General features: G+C 49.4%; 1 protein-coding gene and 1 pseudogene across 6 annotated transcripts in view; one reads left to right on the top strand and one right to left on the bottom strand.

Moving 5' to 3' along the window:
• The window catches only part of Huwe1 (HECT, UBA and WWE domain containing E3 ubiquitin protein ligase 1), a 231872-nt gene that overhangs the window by 44612 nt on the left and 167170 nt on the right, over window positions 1-20090 (top strand). For all 6 annotated transcript variants that reach the window (XM_077688793.1, XM_077688795.1, XM_077688794.1 and 3 more), the window contains exons 15-21: window positions 1731-1816; window positions 2516-2617; window positions 12749-12918; window positions 12995-13086; window positions 14061-14162; window positions 14479-14559; window positions 14642-14748. In XM_077688793.1, coding sequence (XP_077544919.1) covers window positions 1731-1816; window positions 2516-2617; window positions 12749-12918; window positions 12995-13086; window positions 14061-14162; window positions 14479-14559; window positions 14642-14748 — 740 coding nt within the window. The remainder of the gene's footprint in view (window positions 1-1730; window positions 1817-2515; window positions 2618-12748; window positions 12919-12994; window positions 13087-14060; window positions 14163-14478; window positions 14560-14641; window positions 14749-20090) is intronic.
• Window positions 6467-8945, bottom strand: LOC144157583 (uncharacterized; annotated as a pseudogene).

The raw sequence follows: 20090 nt of genomic DNA, 5'->3' as shown, positions 1-20090 counted from the left end.
GGTAAATTTTTAACGCAGAGAACATATTTTTATTCCTAACTTGCTAACTTAAACCTGCTTGCATGATTATTAGAAGTGCACGGGGAACATTGTGCAAGAAAGTATGGCTCGCGCACATCGCACCGTACGCTTACCGCGACATATCGTGCTTCGATTATCCCTAATATGGCTGGTGAAGTCGCTTTTAAGATTAAATCTAACGTCGCAGGCACTAATTGCAACTATTGGCGTTCAATCGTAACCGGTTGCCCAGTCATGTGATGCTCCAATGCGCAGCGGCTATGCCGTGCATGCTGCAGCGTTTGACGCGTCGACCGTTTCTTTCCCGAAGCTTCCGAGCCCACAGTCAAACATAGCAATACATAAGCGTGTAAACACCGCAACTCTGACTAAAAGTTCACTTCGCGAACCGCAATCGCAAGTGTGCATATCGCTGGCCACTTTTCGGGGTCTGGCGACGATAGCCACGTGCACCACGAAGCGTTCGATGACCTCCGCCTTTCGAGCCGCACATCTTGCCGTAATCTGGCTCGTGATCTCAGGCGTTCCTATCGCGATAACGTCCGTGTTGAATACCACAGACTGAACAGAAACTTGGCCGAGTGAAGCAGCGAAAATGAACTCAAAACACGCTGTACAGAGTTCACGCGGCCACCATCTTGCGTTGCTGCCGCTACGCCCAATCAGGAGGGTCGTTTTAGCATGCCCTGATGGGAGAGCCAATAGCGCTTCAGCATCTATTTCTAGCTTCGTTTGTGCGTTGTTTGTTTTCTGCTGTTTGTGCGTTTGTGAATAAATGAAGATAAAAGAGACGGGCGGAACCGTAAAGACGATTGTTCGGCCGATCTAATGATATCAAAATGGCCGTGCCCATTGGCACCGTTGCACAGATACAGCACACCGAAAATTGCCGTTTTTTCGCCTTTTTGCGCTAATAGTTTGTCAGCGCGCCTGGCAAAGGCATTTTTTTATGCCACTTTGCGACAAGGCTTTTCAGCGAAAAGACTTTGCAGACACACAGAATAGGAAATTTGGAAGCCGATTATGTGGCTTCCAAAAAAACGATGTTTTGGTCATTTTTCCGAAGTTGAAAGCCGTGTCCCCCCTTAAAACCAGTGTGCTGTGTGCATACACTCAATTCTTGGGTCTGCTGCAACCCACAAATTCTTATGAATAAGATGAGGGGATTCAAAATCCAGATGGGTGGCTTATTACTAACTCGTATAGTTGTGATGTTATCATTACAAGTTTAAAACGTTGCCTCTTAGAGCACTGAAAAATCCAAGCGTGCCTTTTGTCTGTGTTTAATATTACGAAAAAAGAAGATTGTACAAGAGGACGTACCAGTGGACCAACATCAGTGCCTTCAGCCCCGCACGTATACATCCAGATGAAGGGAAAACAGCAACAAAATTGGTGAACATTCATGGTGCACAACTACATCCCAAGCATCTTTATAACCCCTCATAACTCTTTGTTTTTTGCGGCCAGAGATATCTTTGTTTTTGTTCCGTTCCAACACCCTGCGGGCCAGGCAGCGCCTCGCTCTCTGCCGGGTTGGCTAATGGGCAGGCTGGGGTGCTCAGCGGGAGTGGTGACGTGCAGGGAGGAGGAGGGGTGCTTCGGTGCTCTGTGTCAGGAGCCATCTGGCCAGGTGTTGGTAACTGTGTTTGGGTGGACGTGGCGGCTTGTTTTGAGGGCGACCCCTCCCCTGCTGTGGTGGCACCCAGGTGGCGAGGCACTGGTGTCCTGTGGCATGGTGGAGTCTCTGCTGAAGGTGATCGGCTGGCACGGCACGGAACCCGAGCACATCACGGTGGGTGCCGAAAACCAGTGGCCACTGGTGGCATGCGTCATTCTGCTGGGGTATTTAAAGGAGCACTGACACCGATTTTCGGCGTTAATATTATTGCACAGTTCGCTTCCTTCACTCAACAGAATAGAGCGGCCTGCGACGCGAAGAACATAGTTCAATTGGAGCTCATTTATCGCGCCGACGGAGCAGCACACGGAGCGGCACTCAGCAAATGGACATCACTCCAGGAGAGGAAAAAGAAGTGACGCGACAGCTTTGTCAAAAACTCGTGACGTCACTTCACGCACGTGGCCCCACGAGCGGCGAGCGGGCGCAACACCCTCTCATGCGGGTGCCGGTGACGTCCGCACAAAGCAGTGAGGTCAGGCAGGGAGTCTGTCATATGTGCCGTTCGGGATGAAAGCGCAGGAATTTGAAACAAACGATTTTAAGGCCGTTAAATGTAATTAACTATCGTGCGCTGAAGTATTTGAAGTGCTGTTTCAGGTTGGCCAGACCATTAAGCATCGATCAAAGCAATAAAAGTGTAACATAAAATTTTCGTGTCAGTGCTCCTTCAAGAGAATCTGCCAGCGTGGTTGAACTTGGGCTCGGGGCCTGCGGGTTGTTCGTGGTTGTTGGTGTTCCTGCGGCATGGCAGGCTTCGCGGTGTGCGGAGTGAGCCTTCCCCCGGTGCGCCCTGTGTTCCCCCTGGTGCAGTTTGTGACCCGGGCAGTGCGCGTGATCGATCTCATCACGGGCCTGGACATGCAGACCTTCCAGGCCCACGGCGGCCTCAACAGCTTCATCCGCAGGCTCGAGGTGGGTGCCCCGTTTCCCCGGGGGGCTGGTGCAAAGACAACGGTATAGTTGTGACGGCGGCTATCGCTCAGAGGCTGTTTCAGTGTGCTGCATGGACCGATAGGGACCTGGCTTTGCACCCAGGTGTGCACACAGCCACCCTGAGCATGCAGCTTCTTTTTTTGTGTTTTTTTCCACGACGACAGTCTAGAATTTCTAAGGCTACTCGAAAGCGGAAATTATGGTCCATCTGTCTGTCTGTCCCTCGATTCATCCACCTGGGACAAGTTAAAGCAGTTGTTGAATGAAATGTTTGTTTATTTATCGCGATACTCACAGCGCCAATGTTGGCGTTACAGTAGGGGGGGGGGAAACATACAACCCAAGAAAACACTGAGTACAGGTTTGTACAAAACAGTAGCAATTGAAATAACACAAACTGATTGTACAACGGCGAGCTAAGACAGGATACAATTGAAATGAATCACCTCATCTGCAGGCATGCGGCGAAAGTTTCACTCGACGTAAAAGACACCTCCTGCTGAGTTAGACTATTCCACTCCGATATAGACCTCGGAAAAAAAGGACATTTTAAACAGATTTGTCCTGCAGGAAATTTCTTTTACTTTGAGTGAATGATCCCTTCTGGACGAGATGTAATCTGGGTTTTGTAAGTAATTGTCGCGGTTTATTCGAATTTTTGAGTGAAATATGCTGTGAAAAAGCTTCAATCGGAGCATTTTTCTGTGGCCATGCAAAGATTGCCATCCCAGAGAACTTTTTGCCAGGGACACACTGAAATTCCTAGAATAATCATTGCAAACAAAACAAACAGACAAATTTTGAATCTTTTCTATCCGCTCTGTTCTGTGGCCGTCCAAGGGTCACTGACTGTGCACGCGTATTCGAGAATAGGGCGGATGCAAGTCTTGTATAACAATGCCTTTGTGTCTAACGAAAAATGTTTGGTGCTGCACCAACATATCTAATTCGACGACTCCAGGAAAGGTTAGAAGTGAAAAAAAATACAGATATTTATGGTCATTTACGAAAGTAATATCTTTTCCATTAAGGACATAGGTATAGGAATGAGCATTTTTCTTCTTCGTGAAACGCATACAAACAGTTTTGTCCGAATTAATGCTCATACCCCATTTCATGCACCATTCGGAAAACCTATTTAGCTCATGTTGCTGCAAGAATTCACAGTCATCTTGATTTTTAACAACCCTGTACAAGACACAATCATCAGCGAAGAGTCGCATAGACGAACTAATGCCAGTAGTCACATCAATCATATAAATAAAAAAAAGCAACAGGCCCAGAACGGAGCCCTGAGGCACCCCTGAAGCAAGATCCATATCCTGGGATTTTTCGTGATCCAGGACAACTCTTTGCTTTCTGTTCAACAGATACTCCTTAATGCAATGAATTACAGTGCAATTAATATTATACCAGGAAAGCTTTTTAATTAACGAAGAATGAGGAACAACATCAAAGGCTTTTTTAAATCAAGGAACACACAACCAATGGAAAAACCTTCGTCCAGCGCATAAGCAAAATCATGTACTAATTCAGTATTATAGACCTTATGCAAAAGTGCCGCCATCTACCGGAAGAAAAACGAAACGAGCACGAGACGCCATGTTGGGGGATGGCGGTCGCGGGATTACTTGGTACGGATCGGTGAGGAGCTTTGTCGGCTTTGCGATCCTTTAATATTCAGATTTAGGCGCAGCAAAATGAGCGACGAGTGATCTGTGGACCTTTCTGTGTTGCCCACATTTGCGGGTGACTTCGTAAATACGCATTATGCATCGGAAAAGCAGTCAGGGAGGCACCGGCAGGGAAGCTGTTGCGTTTCTTTCTTTCTTTCTTTTTTTTTTTTTATTGCTTTGAAAATGCAAGCATTGAAAGTACATCCGTGTTGGTTCGCATCTTGCGGGTTTCTCAGGAGGTCATTCCTGAAGTGCTTCTAGCTGATGCGGGCTGCCCTGAGGTTGAAATGGGGGAGGGGACGGGGGGGACTCCGCGATATAGCTATAAGGATCCTCTGGGACGCAGAGGAAACCTGAAAACAAACAAAAAAACTTCGTAAAATAAATTCCATACCTGGCGTTTTTTAACAGCTCAGCTGTTGTAGCTGGCCGTAGTGTGTAGCGCGTAACGCGTGTGGCGTGTAACACGTTAAATATTGCCAATGAATAATGAAATTACCAATAAATTGCCTAATGCTGGTGAGCGCGTGCCTCGCGGCGACCGCCGGGCATCCCCAGCACACGCAAAGGCTTTCGCAGAAAAAAAAAAAAAAAAACGAGAACCTTAAAGAGCGAGAAAATGCCGAGCGCTTGTGAGCGCGCGCCTCGCTGCGACCGCTGAACGTCCCCTGCTCACGCCCTGGACAACAAAACTGGGTGCACACTATCGCTTAAAAAATTCCGCTTGAAAAATTTGATCTTGGGAAAACAGGCTACGGTTGAACAGCAGGCGACGAGTGGTAAATGACCGATGCACGGAATTACTATGTACGTTGCTTGCGCTACTCGGGAAGGTTATAATTGCAACTCTTGCGGATCCCTTATTTCCTGTAACGTTTGGCAAACGAAAGAATGCTTAGTAATTCCATAAACGTCCAGAATAAAAAGAAAACACGGGCGCGCAAAGCACGAACAGCATAAAGGACTTGCGTAGCAGGGTTGGCCGAAGACTGGTGTTGCTTGACGACACTTGCAAGCAAGGAAGCGGTCTTTCTCTCCCCCGAGACTTGCATGAGCCTTGGGGAGATCCGCCGCAGTGCTAAGCCGAACACATCTGTAGGCGGACCGGCCGGCTGCTCCCAGCACGCGTCTTGCCACCCACTGTCTTGACCGTCGTGAGTCTTTCTTTAGCCGCGGTAGCATTTGCACTCGCAGCGCCTGCGTCACGTCCACAGTCGCATTTTAATTAAGCGGATCGCGAGATCAGTACCTGAGGGTATTCGCAGAAACTGCCGGCGATGTGGATTCGACAGTGCTACGGCGGCTCTGCTCTGTGATATCCCTCCGACGGTCATGTGGTCAGCTTTGTTCACACAAAATCCAACGGTTCGCGGTACCCGCTGAAACCGAAACTGCGACTGGCCGCATTGAAAATGCCTCTGATTAAACAACCGTCGCACGCTGAAGCACATGAGGTTTACAGGTGATAAGTGGGGCACTAGCGACTTATTGCAACAAAAAAAAAAAAAAAAAAAGAGATGCAAAATTTTTGTGTCAGTGCCCCTTTAAAGGGGGGGGAGGTGGGTCTTTAGACAATTTTTATTTTTAGTTCCAGCTAGATGAAAATGGGCAGTCTTGAGCAGTTTTTTACGCTGATTTTAAATCTGTAATCAGTTTTTTGATATCTGCAGCAGTTCAGAAAATATTGAGGTTTGAAATTAAATTAGTGTCGTACTTGTTACGGGGCTTCATGAAAATTTAGTCTTGCTAAACCAAAAGCTGAATGCATGACACCGTTGCTGAAGATCTACTGTAGGGGGTGATGCTATTTTTATTCATTCAGAAGCATTTTGCGTGCAATTACTATGAACATTTTCCTCTAATTAGCAGCCACTGCTATACCTAAATGTAATTTTCATGGCGGTGCACGAGCAATGGAAATAGCATCAGCCCCCAGATCATTTCACCTTTGCCATTTTTGCTCAAATATAGCATGGGAAAAACACCCGTCAGGCTGAGTACGGTGTGCAAAAACATGGAAGTGAGAAAAACGCATTTGAAGTTTCAATCGAACGTAGCTTTTGCTGAAATGGATCTACAGCAATACAAGTGGCACTGTCTTGTAGCTCTGTGTTTTGTGAGTGTGGCCATACTAAATGTGTGACTGCACACTCTCAAAATAATAGTTCACTGGCCACCGAACCGGCATAAGAAACTGTATTTACATTGTTGTGCGTCTGTTTCAGTGCACAGCACGCAAAGTAGCACTTGAACAGCATGGTAGCAAACACTTGAATAGCATAATCAAGTGGCTCTTCCACAGGCAGCATATCTACGCACAATGTTCCAGTCCAAAACGCAATTTCTGCCGAAAAATTGCCATTGCGCTCTACTGAAACTGCCCTACAGCAGACCAGGACTGTAGGCCGAGTCCCTTGCTTGTTTGTGTCGCTTTGCAAGTCGCGTTTTTGTTGAACGGCTGTCCATGTGCTTCCTCCTAGGCCTATGTATTGTCCGACATGCGGGGGGGTGGGGTGTTGACCCACGTAGGAGTCGACCTGCAATTGTGTGAATACACTGTGTGCAGTGAGGCACTTGCAGTGAGTGCGCTCGAATGCAGTGAAGCCCTGGGGCTGATTGCCGTTTTCCAGGGACTGATCATAGACGCACTGCCACGGGAGGAGGCATGTTCGACCCGGCGACTCGCCGTTGGCGCTTGCGTGTTGGCTTTGTTCGGGTGGTGGCACACGCATCCAACGAAGTGTGGGGATAAGGGGGGATGTGGGGATCGAAGCTAACTTTTTTATTTATCAGCAGATTTTGATGAAATTTGGCACAGTTGTTAGTCATTTTACAGAACCAAAACTGTGAAAATATGGTTTCAATATCTCAAGTACTTTTTTGTTCACAAAATTTTTCCGCTTTCGGTTTTGCAAGATGGATGCAGACCTGTAAAATTATGCTAGAAGATCTAGCACACACTCATAGTACACCTAAACACATACTCCACACAATGACATTCCTATAATTTTTTTAACCTAACAGAATTTTTTTTAATTCTCGTTAGTTGTCACCTACTCCTGCTGCATGGAAATTCTCACCGTGGAAATAAAAAAGTAACAAATTAGCAAGACTAAAATGTTGAAAACAAAACATGTCATTGTGTGCAGGGATGTGCAAGGAGTGTAACAAAACAAACGGGGTAAAAATATTCGAAGCGGTTGTTGAGATATCGGCATTGCAAGGTGACCTTGGTAGTGAAAAAGGAGTTGCGAGAAAAAGCTGTTCAAAGTTTTGAGTCATGTTTATTGGCTTAGAAACCACCGGCCTTGTAGTTGGTCGTGTCGGGTCTGTCTGTCTTCTTCTTTGACTTGTTTTGCTTGTCTTCATGGGCTTTCTGCGCCCTCTTCTTGCGCAAGGCATCCTTTTCGGCCGCTCTACGGAGTCCATGTCCTGCAGGCTGCACACCAAGTGAGGTGCAGAACTCTCGGTACGCACGAAGGGTGCCACTATTGAACCGGCACACTGCCTCGCTTACAGCAGTCTCTACTGCAATGAGGGAGGCATGTTGGTCCTTCGGCATGAGGGACCAGATGACAGAGTGCAGGCTTTCTGAAGCATTTTGAGTTTTTTTCCCCTTGCAACCCTCGAGCAACTGCGGCTCGGAGAGGCGCTTGAAAACTGGCAACATGGCAGCAGCCACGTGTGGCTTCAGCTTGTACCTGTGAGCAGGCTGCGCTTCATCCTTAGCTTCTGCTGCTCGATGCCTGCACCAACTGGTCGGCCCCGCAGGACAGAGCTCGTGGTGCGGTTCGTCGTCTGTGGAGGTGATACGGTGAAATGTGGCCATGACCGCCCTCTGCGTGTCTTGCACGTTGTCGCTCCCTCTCAGGGCCTGTCCATAATAGCTGGTCAGCCGCTTGATGAGGTCTTGCGTCAAGCCCCCTCGGCCGCCAAGTGGTTGGTCCCTGTCGCTCTTTGCGACCACGGAACGCAGGTTCGTGCCCATCCTTTTTTCCACGTGATTTACGCAGTCCTCCTTAGTAAACTGGATGAAACCGTACGTTCTGTCTTCGCACAGCGTCCAGTGTGCGGCAGTCTCCATCGCACACGATGGTTGTGTAACGAAGATCGTACTTTTCCAGAGAACAACGGAAGAGCACAAGTGCGGCCTCCACCTCCATCTTTCCAGACTTCACGTCTGTGTTCTTTTGACACTGGTGCGTCAGCCTCCACTCATTGTAGTTACTGTCACCTGGCTTCAGGCCCAACGTGCACCCATGGCAGTAGTTTGAGAGAACCACAAAGTCCAGCACTAGGCCACTGTAAAATTCGATCGCAGCCCCTACGCCAATGTGGCTACTGTGACCCCGGGTCATCCAAGTCCCATCATATATGACTGTGATGTTCTTTGTGTATGTTGGGTCCATGTCAGTGTAGACGCCTTTCACAGCTTCAGCAGCATCAGCACACACGTTAGTGGCAGATTTGTTTGTAGCTGGCCCGAATTTCGCTTTCAGGTGCCCCTGAAACGTCTTCTGATGGAGGCCCCTATACGACACATTCATCACGGACCAAAAATCCGTAAGGGCAGTAGCACCTTTCCCTATGCTCTTCATGGCCTGAACAGACCTCAAATTCACCTCGAAGGCCCAGCTCCCTTCTTCTCTTGGCGACGACCACTGAGCTTCTGCGGCTCCGCATGCGGAACAACGTAAAGCCATCTTTACGGCAAGGCCAAGCCTGGTTTCTGGCACTACCTCTATAGCCGGTTGAAAACACTGATGGCACAGCGTTTTACTGAGCAGTGAATTCAGAGCAGAAATTTGCACAAGAAGAAACTCATTAGAGTCCGCCGCCGCCGAGCTTCCTCCGTCGGCCGTCAGCCGAAACTTACGTTCGGTTGCCGGCACAGAACAAAGGGACTCGCGAACAGTGGCGGCAGTCACATTGAGCTCCTCCGACGAAACGAACTCAGGTTCCAGATGCACTTGAATAGTGCGACTGTTTCTGCTGCACGGTTCATTTTCAGTGCCGGTAGACGTAGGCGCTGGAACCACACTTTCGCTGTTCACCTCGGTGACGGCGGCGGTGGAATCGGCGGGCGTCGCGGCGCATCCACGGGGCGCTGCAGGCAAGCAGGCATCCGAAAATGTGTCTACGTGCGGAGTATTGTCCCCACTGGAACACAGGGCTGTAACAGCCTGCAGAGTGTTCGGCAAAACGTCAGCAGTGTCACTTGCAGGCTGCGGCGCGGGTACGTTTCTGCTAGGCCTACTTGTCTTCCGGAGGTTCGGTGGCTTGCGGCTGCCGAAGCGGTGTTTCGTCGCGAACTTCGTTGCCCACGTGCGCCCAGTCATTATGGCAACCACAAAACAAAACGAAAAACTCAAAACACGATGAAGCAGCGACGTGGCTCGAATTACAAACACGTTGACAAAGAAGCAGCGGCCAGCGCGCGGAGAAGCCGGAGAAGCAGACGCCGCAGTCGCTCTCGCTTGCAGAACCGGCCAATGGAGAGGCTCGTAGAGCACACGTGACTGAGCAAGCCAATCGGCGGCCGCGAGGAGCAGCTCTGCGACCTTGACGCTTTTTGTGTTTTTGTGCTTGCTCTTCTCTCTATCACGAAATGAAAGACTGGAAACGCAAGTCGAAGAGGCGCGCTTTTCAAAGGTACCAAAATGGCGCCGTTCCGTGCTGGCGTTCCGGAGCTTCGCGCACTTGAAAACGGTGATTTTTCCGCCGGTTTGCACGAAATTTTCACTGTATTGCCTCATAAATATAATTATTTCAGGTACTTAGCGGTCGTTTTTAGCGAAGATACTTGGAGAAATTATAGAAAATGGGTGAAAGATTCAAAATCATCTACTTTCTAAAAAGTGATTTTTTGGTCGTTTTTCCCGAGTTGATCCCCGTGTCCCCCCTTAAAGGGGCCCTGAGATGGATTTCAAAGTGTTTTTGTTTGTGCCAGAAAACTACTCTATAGTTCTTGTAGAAACAAGCCCAAAAATAGTAAGCATATTCGCTCACGCTAACAAAAGTTATTACCCCTACGAGACAGAACTATTTGTTGGCTCGGCGGCTTGCGATGACGACATAGTCCGACCTCGTCCGAGGCGAAGCACTCATTTCATGGTTGGCCGCCGGAATGTCCGCGATTTTTGACGGCGGCGGTTTGGTTTAGAGCGTCGTCGTTGCCATGGTTACTTCAGCGAGTGGGTCGCACATGAGACGACGACGTCCTTTTTTTTTTTTTTTTTAAGCTACGTTTTCAGTCTTTACGGACTTTGAGCAGGAGATACTGGTGATTGCGGAAGTCGATCCTTGCATGCACGAGAGTTTCCGTGAACGGTAACTTATTTTTACCGTCGCTACATAGCGATACAGAGGCTAGAATTTCTACCGACTGTAGTAGCGAGCCCCATGCGCCGGCGAAATGTACGCTGGCGTTTTGATTAGATTACCGGAAAGTTCCGAGTGAACGCCCTCCCCCGAAACATAGCCCACCCCCTTTTACGGGTGAAATATTCAATTTACTGAAAGACGCGCGCCCACCCCGTAAAATCCATGGCTTTAGCGCCGATGAGTGAACAAAACAAACCCGAATCATCTCTTTATGTGTAGATGCGGTCACTTATTCGTCCTTTCTGCGCTTGACCCGAAATTTCGCCCATTTCGTATTTTTCACTTGATATCACTGTACTCAAATTTGGGTGGGCGTTCTTCCGGAACTTTACGGCACAGCAAATGCGCTGTGCTCTGCGCTTCATGCAAGCAATCTTAGTTGATGTTGTTTACTACATTCTTGCTAAATGATGATCAGGAGCACGATAAATGACAATTTTTTTTAGAATGAGCGAGCAAAATTTCCGCCCCTACTCCAGCTTCCCACGCTTCCAATAATTCAGATGCCTTTATGAACTAGCATAGCTCATTTATGCTTTCAAAATCGTCTTGGGCAAGGTAATATAAGTAACTGCGGAATCATTACAATATATCTTACTCATTTTATATCGAAATATTTTGCGGTGGCGTGAATTCTGGTTAATGCAATACTTGGTCCTAATTGTTCCCACTAGATGGCGGCGTCAACGTCATGTTTTCGATTTTTTAAGCTCTACAGTAGAAGTATACGGCTCTTTAAAAAAAAAATTATTGTATTGTGAGAGTTCAGTCTAAGACGTGTAAGATTCAAGCCATTTCAAGCGTAAGCGAACAGTTCTGGGCAACAAACGTTTGTGTCATTTGCTTTGCGACAAATTCGCCAGATGTCCCTACTCGGCAGAGCCGGTGAGCCGGAATGCAGAAACCGCAGAGTGCAATCCTTTCGTTTTCAGCGGCAAACGGCTACTCTTGCTTCATTTACACGGGAAACGGTAAAGCGCACTAAGGACACTAGGCAACAGGTTCATTCAGAAGGCCGGTGCAGCAAACCACACTTTCCTGCGATCATGACTTGATGGGAAGCAATGAAATGAAACTCTTTGGCAGTTGTCGTTACGGGATGAGCATGCTCTTGCCCTTGTCGCGACCGCCGCAGAGAATCAGCTGCGACAGCGTTTGGGCTTGAACTGATTTATTCAGCCCGCGTGAGCGCACTTGAGCGTGCGCCTTGTGATCACGAGCAGTGCCCGGCGTCGTCCAAGCGCTGCGTGCGGAGCTCCTCCTTCGTCGTCGGCGCGGCGCTCCCTTGGTGCGCCGTTCGTTACCACCTCTGAAACAACGTCGAGGCTACGCTCGAAACACAGATGGTGCAAAGAATCCTTTCGGGTACAGCGTCCAAAAAAGCAAATGCAAAGAAAACTGATGATACTCTAACACCAGACACGGAGCGCTGAGCGATCACGCTGGCTGCAAGCGTCGTTGCTCCTGCGCTCACTGTATCCTTCCGCCGAGAACGGAGGAGCGTCAAGCCTGGTTTGGCCCGGTGTGTAAGTGCTTTACACTCCGGTATAAAACAAATATGTGTGTCTGTGTAAAAGCACCCACACACAAAAGATGTTTTTTGTAGCTTTCTGAGGTTTTTACGCTCGTAAAAAATTGATTAAATCAAGAGCGTACAAACACGTCACGATTAGTTCAAGAAATAGCCGTTGCGCTCCGATACCATCGACCCCCCAAAAACCCCCATCTCAGGGGCCCTTTAAGTTGGCTGGCAGTAGCGAGTCGCGATCAGGACCGAGCATGGGGGAAAAAAAGGTCTGGGGCTCTGGTAACCGTCGGCTGCTCTCCAAGCGGTGTGGCTGCGAAAATTTGCCTCCTCGAAATGGTGCTGTGAACCTCATTGAGCACCCCAAATGTGGTGTGCGCAACAACTGCATGTGGGCCATTTTGTCTGGCTAGCAGGCTAAAGCAGGAGAATGCTGTTGTGGGTGTGGTGAGCCGAAGGAGGTGTCCGGGTGTACAGCGTGGGGGTGAGGGGGGCCGGTGTGCAGCCGCCTTGCCTTGTGTGCAGCTGGAGGTGGAGCACTGCCGCAAGGAGCAGCCGTTTGCCATCCGACCCCGACACCGGGAGGCCTCGGTGGCCTCCACAGACGAGGGGGCCGCCGCCGCCCACGAGCCCATGGAGGTGGACCACTCGCCCCCGCACCACCACAGCGAGCCGCTGCCCCCGCCCGCCGAGGCGTGAGTAGTGCCGCCGCTGCCGCAGGGGGGGCTGGGGCCGGAGGCCTGTCTTCTGCAACAGCGTCCCTCTGCGCAGGTCGACCTCTGCACGGGGGGACCTGGACAGCATGGAGGGGCCCCCGCTGGGCCCCAGCGACCCCGACGAGGAGCAGCCCGAGATACGCAGGGGTGAGCGCTGCTCCTCCTCCTCGTTGGGGGTCTTTTGCTGGTGCCTTTCACTAGCTGCTTGGCCCTGGGAAGTTCCAGGTTGGCACTTGGGCTTATCAAGTGCCACTCTTTGGCAACACAAGCTCCGCACGCATCAAGGGAGTCGGCTGTGCATAGGGGTGGGCGCATGGGAATGGTCGCTTCTGGAGCAAGTGTTTAGCCGTCTCCAATAAGTGAAAAGTGAAATGTACAGTTTCTGTAGCTCGCCTGTGGAAATGGATAAAAGGCTCACTTGAAGCACGGTCGGCTCCAAGGCTGAGGTGCCTACTTTGAACACCCGTGGGGACAGTAGTGGTTGCAAACCCCCAGCTGCCATGTATGGGTGCAGTGGCAGCTCGGCATCCTTGGGATGACTCGGAATGTGGGCTGAAGGAGAATTTGTGCCCTTGGAACTTCCCTGATATGTGGCTTGGGACAGCACCGGCTGCAGCGCAGGCGCTGGGCTCCTTGGCAAAGTGAGCCTGTCAAGGGCAGCATGGGTGGGACACGTTCCCCTTGTGGGGAATGTGAACAAGCAAGCGAGAGAGGGTGCAGTCAGATTTCCCAAGGCACATTTTAAGTTGCGTCTAGAATCTGTGCGAGTCAAATTTTGGGGGAAGCAAATGTGTTGCGGAAAGATGGGCCATATCTGAATTACAGGAAGCGCGTTGGTGTTATCGGCAAACTGGGTGGTGCTTGAACCAAAAGGAGAGCTTGCAGGTGGCACTCGCTGCACCAGGAGCTGGGGGTCCATGAGTTGAGTCTCGCCTTGGGTGGCACCTTTGAGCGAGGACTGTGTGGAGCACAACCTGGGTTGACGGTGGGGTGGCAGCCAGCTAGCGGGATGTGTGCGAGCTGGGCGGGAAAGCCAGCGGTGGTGGGGTTGTCGCTGGCACCTTGGCCGAGGGGGGAAGAGAAGTGCCCTGCCCCCTCGCCACGGAAGCCTCCCCCTGCAGGTGTGCAGTGCTTCCCCCAGCGTGCGGCCCTGCTCAAGTCCATGCTGAACTTCCTCAAGAAGGCCATCCAGGACCCCTCCTTTGCCGACAGCATACGCCACTGTGAGTCGGGGAGGGCTGCCCCTTCCAAACCAACTTCTTGTGCCACTCAGTTAGTTCCCAAGATAATTGGTGATTTCTGGAAGAGCAGTGGACAGAACGGCCTAGTCATAGCCCTGTAATCTTTGCATTTTCCAATACTATGAACACTGGTGAATGCAATGAGACAAGTGGTTCCAGGGAATGCACCGCTTGGAGCTAAGTTTACGGGTCATTGAACTTTGGTGTTTACCTCCGGGTACACCAAGCGGTGCATTCCCTGCCACAGCCAGTGTGGCTCGCTGAGTGGCTGTGACTGTGGTGCTCCCCCCCTGCCCAGTGATGGACGGCTCCCTGCCGCGCTCCCTGAAGCACATCATCAGCAACTCGGAGTACTACGGGCCGTCCCTGTTCCTGCTGGGTGAGCCTCCTCCCCGTGCCCCCCCCCCCCGGCGGGGGTGCCGTCTCCCTGACCCCCCCCTCCCCCCTCTCCTCCCCCGCAGCCACGGACGTGGTGACGGTGTACGTCTTCCAGGAGCCCTCGCTGCTGTCCTCGCTGCAGGACAACGGCCTCACGGACGTGGTGCTGCACGCCCTGCTCGTCAAGGAGGTGAGGGGGCTGGTCTTTTCTCGTGCACCTAGTGTGGCCAGTCTAGACCATGGAGCAGGAATAGTTGAGGAGGGCTTGCACTGGTGGTGCGATAAAGTCACGGCACCGGCCATGGCGCCAAAGCGAAAATGCTCGCCGGTTCAAGGTCAGTCTATGCATAACCGGCAGCCGTCGTGGGCAGTCGACGCCGACGAATCCCTTGCGCAACTGGACTTTCATTGGAGTCTGTTTGCGATGGACGAATCTTCGCGTTTAAAACATCGTTGTCATAGGATGAAGGGGCTGTGATTTTTTAGAACGAGAAACCTACAGTAAAAAAAAATGTGGTTAAGAATCTAGGTCAGGGTGTCTAGCGACTGGGAAAACCAGGAAAACGGGGAAAAGTCAGGGAATTTTGAGCCACCGGGAAAAGTCAGGAAATTGTCAGGGAATTTTCAAATCGGGTAGTACCAGTCCGGGAAAACCACTTCGGGGCCTGCCCACACAGTTTTAGAATAGGGGAAACCAGTGTTGGAGGGCCCCCAAAAAGTTACCGAACGCAACACTTTCGTGCGCGACGAAAGTGTGAACCACGTGAAATTTTTTTTGGTTTTTCTGCAAGCGAAAACGCGCCACGCACGCCTGAGATGCGCTGACTCCGCCGCGGAAACCACCCGCACAATGTGTGCCAAGCGGAAGGCACTGGCAACATAGCGGCAGCACCGGCCGCGGAGGCGTATTTCCAAACGCTTCGCTGCACAGAGCACCCACTTGACATGTCTGTTCGTGCAATGCGGGACAGTGATTAAACGTAGTCATTGGCTGCGTCCCAAATCTAAAGCGACCTAAAACATACCAAATCACTATTGTTAACAATAACGACCCGCATATTTGAGTTTATAAAAAAAAAATTGGAAAAAAAAAAGTTAGGCAATGAAAAAAAAAACTAAGAGATATACCTGCTGGGTCTCAAACCCAAGCCTTCAGCTCCAGAACTCAGTACTCTACATCAAGGCCACCGAACTCGAACGGAGGGCTCATTTTCGCAGGCGCTCAAAAGAATAGCGCGCACAGTGACATCACACATGTCACGTGGGTGCTGTGTGCAGCAAAGCGTTTGGAATCACGCGCCTAAACTCCGCGGCAGCTCCACCGACCGCTTCTAATCGCTCTTTAAAATGCTACTCGAGGCACAAACGCACTTGCTCGTGCAGGAAAGGAGCCACCGCAGACACGAAATCGTCGACGCGGCCGTGAAAATACCGCGTACGAATCGCGTGCAGAAACACGCCGTGCGGTTCACGCAGTTAGCAGCTGGGGTGCACGTGCGCATAGGGACGATGTACCGTATTTACATGATTGTAAGTCAACTCGAATGAAGTTCGACCCCCCCGCATCAAAAAAAAAAAAAAAAAAAAGGCGAACGTCGCTAGAAAATGGCATCACTAAGAGAAGCTCTTCCGTCCCACACGGCGTCTCTTCCGTCAATGATCGATGCTCCCAAAAGAGCCGTGCACTCACGGTATGCGCGGCAGATGTCAAAAAAGAAAAGCTTTTGTATAAGCGGAAAGAACACATTCGCTGCCAGATGACAACCATCGAAGCAACCGGCAGCGGCCACTGCGGCGCGATACCAAGACAAACATGGCAGCTGATGAAAGCGGCCGCGCGCTATTTACTTTTGAGCGACTAACCTCCCACCATCTCGTTCCGAAGTGTACCGAAAAATGTGCTATGATAGTGGCTACGTTAGCACCGTGCATTGAATCAATGGATTTGCTAATACTTTACAGACAAATAAAACGCTTTTTGACACGTCTTTGCACGTGATTCGTGCGGGTCGGCGTTGCGCGGGCAATTTTTTCACGCACGTCGCGCGCGCGGCAGCTTCTGCTTCTAAGTTCTACTGGTTTTTCCTCGGTATGACGCGTGACGAGCGCGGCAGTGGGAGAAGCCTGGCCACTTGCGGCACTTTGAAAGCGCTCAGGACAGCCAGCTGGCGCCGCCGGAGATGTTTAGGCTTACCAGGGTGGCGGATATTTGATTGGCGCTTTCCCTAGCGGCGCGGATGATGCTTTATAGTGTCGTTTTCGACCACATTATCAGCTCCTTTCTTGCACAAACGTATTCGTTTGTGCCTTCAGTGATATCTTAAACAGTGGTTAGAAGCGGTCGCTGGAGCTACGCGCACCTCTTTGCGGCTGGTGACGCCGCCATGTTGCCGTCCCCGATCGCGTAGCGCGCAGCATGCGGCTGGTATTCGCGGCAGCGTCAGCGCGGCTGTGTCGTACAGGTGCGGCGCGTTTTCGCGAGCAGAAAACGCCCGATGCACTATAACCGTGGGAACGAGGGTGCAAAGCTGTCCCCACCTCGTAGCACCCACAATTTCTCATTTCTCTTTCCGTTACTAACGGTAGACAAAAAAAACAAATGTCGCGCCCGGGGAGAGTCGAACTTCCCACCTCCACAACGCGAAGCCAGATTCTACCAATTGTCTATCCCAACAGATGACGCATTCGTGCAAAATAGACCGTTGCATTAAGGGGGGACGCGGGTCTTAGAATGGTCCAAAATCGCGAAAATACGCATTTTGGGAAAAACACATTTTTGAAGTCTTTATACCTTCAAGCACCTACTCTAAAAGTTTCACCGCTGAATTTGATCGGGAATAATCTCAAAAACGACTTTGAAAACGCAGCGGGAGCCGCAAAACGCCGAAAACCGGGCTAAAAAAGCTTGAACTTCGCGCGCGCGCCACACTCGAAGCAGACTGCCGGCGGCGGCCATCTTGGGCTCGCTTTGTAGCTGATTTCTTTGTGCGTATTTTGCGCCATCTCAAAATGGCGTCGCATGGGGAGAACGAGCGTTACCGCCGATTTACTGAAGCTCGTTTCGGAGCCGCTGATTGGCAGGAGCACGCGCGCTTGAGTCGAGCCCCCCGTTCCGCGTCTCTGATTGGCCGGCGCCGTGGAGCCGCCATTTTTTTTTTTTTTGCAGGCGCGCGTTCGCTTCTGCAGTATTTTCAATTCGGGTGCGTTTTCTCTGCCGTTAGTGACTGCGATTCTGTCACAACGTCTTTATGTCTCGTGCCGCAATGCCTGGAGACCTTTACCTCAAGGAACTACGCGCTGCAAGCGTACGAAAACACGATGGAAGACGCCGTAGACGGCGGTGCTGAGATCGCCTGTCACGTACGAACCTGGTCCGAGAAGCGCCGCGTGGAAACGTCCAGATTTAGTTAGCTGTTGTGCTTTGGTTATATTTGTGGGGAAAAAAAAGTCCGCAGCACAACATGTTTGTGCTTTTCTGTAGTTTGCATCGACGTTGAAGGAAGTGCAAAGAAGGAACTACCGTACGTGAAGGTTCAGCAAAAAGTGCAGTTTTCCAGTGCTGTTTACAAAAGTTTTTCATTACTTGCATAGAGCCTTCCTGGTTATTTTTGGGGTACGGTCGCATACTTTGTTTTTTTTTTTCTTTAGGAACAGAGTGACATGGCGATTTTTATATTGGGCCATGCTGTAGCAAGAGTTAGAAACTAGATTTTCCTTTCTTAGTTTGCAACGTCATGCTCTGCCTTACTGAGTGTTTCACTATCAGGCTTTTGACCTAGGATGATAAGACTGGTATCATTTAATTTGCAATAAATAGATCTAGCAGGTGATGCTGTTTGTATCACTCTGGTATCCATCGCCAAATCGAAGTCCACCTGCAGCTCTACAGTTTATTTTGCGAGGTCACGCTCTTCCTTGCATGGTGTTTCCTTATCTTACTCTTTAGCCAGGATAACAAGACTGGTATAATTTAATTTGTATTGAATTGGTCTAGCAGCTGATGCTATTTGTATCACTGAAGCACTGGTCACCAAAGTGCATTTCACCTACAGCCTTGCTGTAGGTTTGAGATGCATAGCAGGACAATCTCTAGTTCTGGGTGGCTGCTGTGCTTTAGTCTCATTGGTAGCACAAAAATAACAGCAGCACATGGTATTTGTGCCTTTCTGTATTCTGTAAAGACACTGAAAGAAAAGGTGAAAGAGGATATACAGTTTCTGAAGTGTAACAGTAGAAAAGTTAGTTTTCCTTCGCAATTTGTACGGTATTCGTGCAAATTTATGTCAATCTTTCCAGAGGTATTTTTGTGTTACAGTCACATAGTTGGTATGCTTTTCTTCGTGAAGAATAGAGCTACAAAATGATGCTATTTATATTGTTGTAGCTATGCTGTAGCAAAAGTTACCGTGATCGAAAACTTCAAATGCATTTTTCTCAGTTTCTTTTTTTGCAAGACCAAGCTCTGCCTTACGGGGGTTTTTGTAATGTTGCTCTTATGCTAGGATGACAAGACTGGTACCATTGTATTCGTACTGAATTGATCTAGGGGGTGATGCTATTTTTATTGCTCTGTCATTGTTTACCTATTTGCAAAAATTAATAAAAATGAGGCAATTTTATACGAATTGTTGATATCAAATGTTCACCTCTTTCATGCTTTGCAAAAGTCTTCGAAATTAATAAAAATAGCATAGCCCCCCAGAGTAGACCTTTGGCATTAAGTCCGTATAAATCATCATTGAGTTTGCTAAAGCGAAATTGCTCTAAACCCCCGTAAGAAATGCCTCAAAAAATAAATTTCAAAGTGTTGTATTTCTTGAACAAATGAAGCTATGTTAAAACTAATTACATATTTGAAATCAGTGTAAAAAACTGCTTAAGACTGCCAATTTTCATCTAGCTGGCACTAATAATAAAAAAAATTGTCTAAAGACCCACCTCCCCCCTTAAGAAGACACATAAAGGAACAGGAAAGTCTGCGATTCAAACTTTTTTAGCCGGGGACAAGTTTTTGAATATTGTTTTTCATTTAGCATACAGACAAAAGTATGTTTCCGTTCTACTCTGTCATGGTTGCCAGCATTATTTTTGGGAGGACACATACGGCTCGCAGATCTAAAAATTTCGATTTAGAAATTTCTAGGGCGTTATCAGCAAAACCGTTTCTCGTCAAGGTGCTTTCAGTGATGCCCTTTCATTTTGGATAGAGAATATACACTCGACAAAAATCGGTTGTCGGTCCCTTTAAAAGCAAGCCTTGTTAGCGCTGTCAGCATACGAGCATCACGTAAAGCCCACCCTGGTCAAGAAACGGCAAGCACTGCTTACACTTCTTCACTACGGCTTGAACATCGAGTGCTGGTGGCAATAAATTGCTCTCTTTGAACGTGGTCTTCGTTTCACCCGTGCTCATTAGACAGCTGCCATGTGGAGAAATTGGTTTCTTTAGGGCTCATTAGGCGTAATTGCTAAAGGGGGCACACTGGTCTTTGAAACTTTTTTTTTTTTTTTCCTACCAATCTTCATTAAACC

The sequence above is a fragment of the Haemaphysalis longicornis genome, unplaced genomic scaffold (assembly GCF_048455015.1).
Source record: "Haemaphysalis longicornis isolate Haplotype H1 unplaced genomic scaffold, Haemaphysalis longicornis Haplotype H1 scaffold_10, whole genome shotgun sequence".
Lineage (NCBI taxonomy): Eukaryota > Metazoa > Arthropoda > Arachnida > Ixodida > Ixodidae > Haemaphysalis > Haemaphysalis longicornis.
The sequence above is the reverse complement of the archived record's forward strand: the minus strand, read 5'-3'. Positions and strand labels throughout refer to the sequence as shown.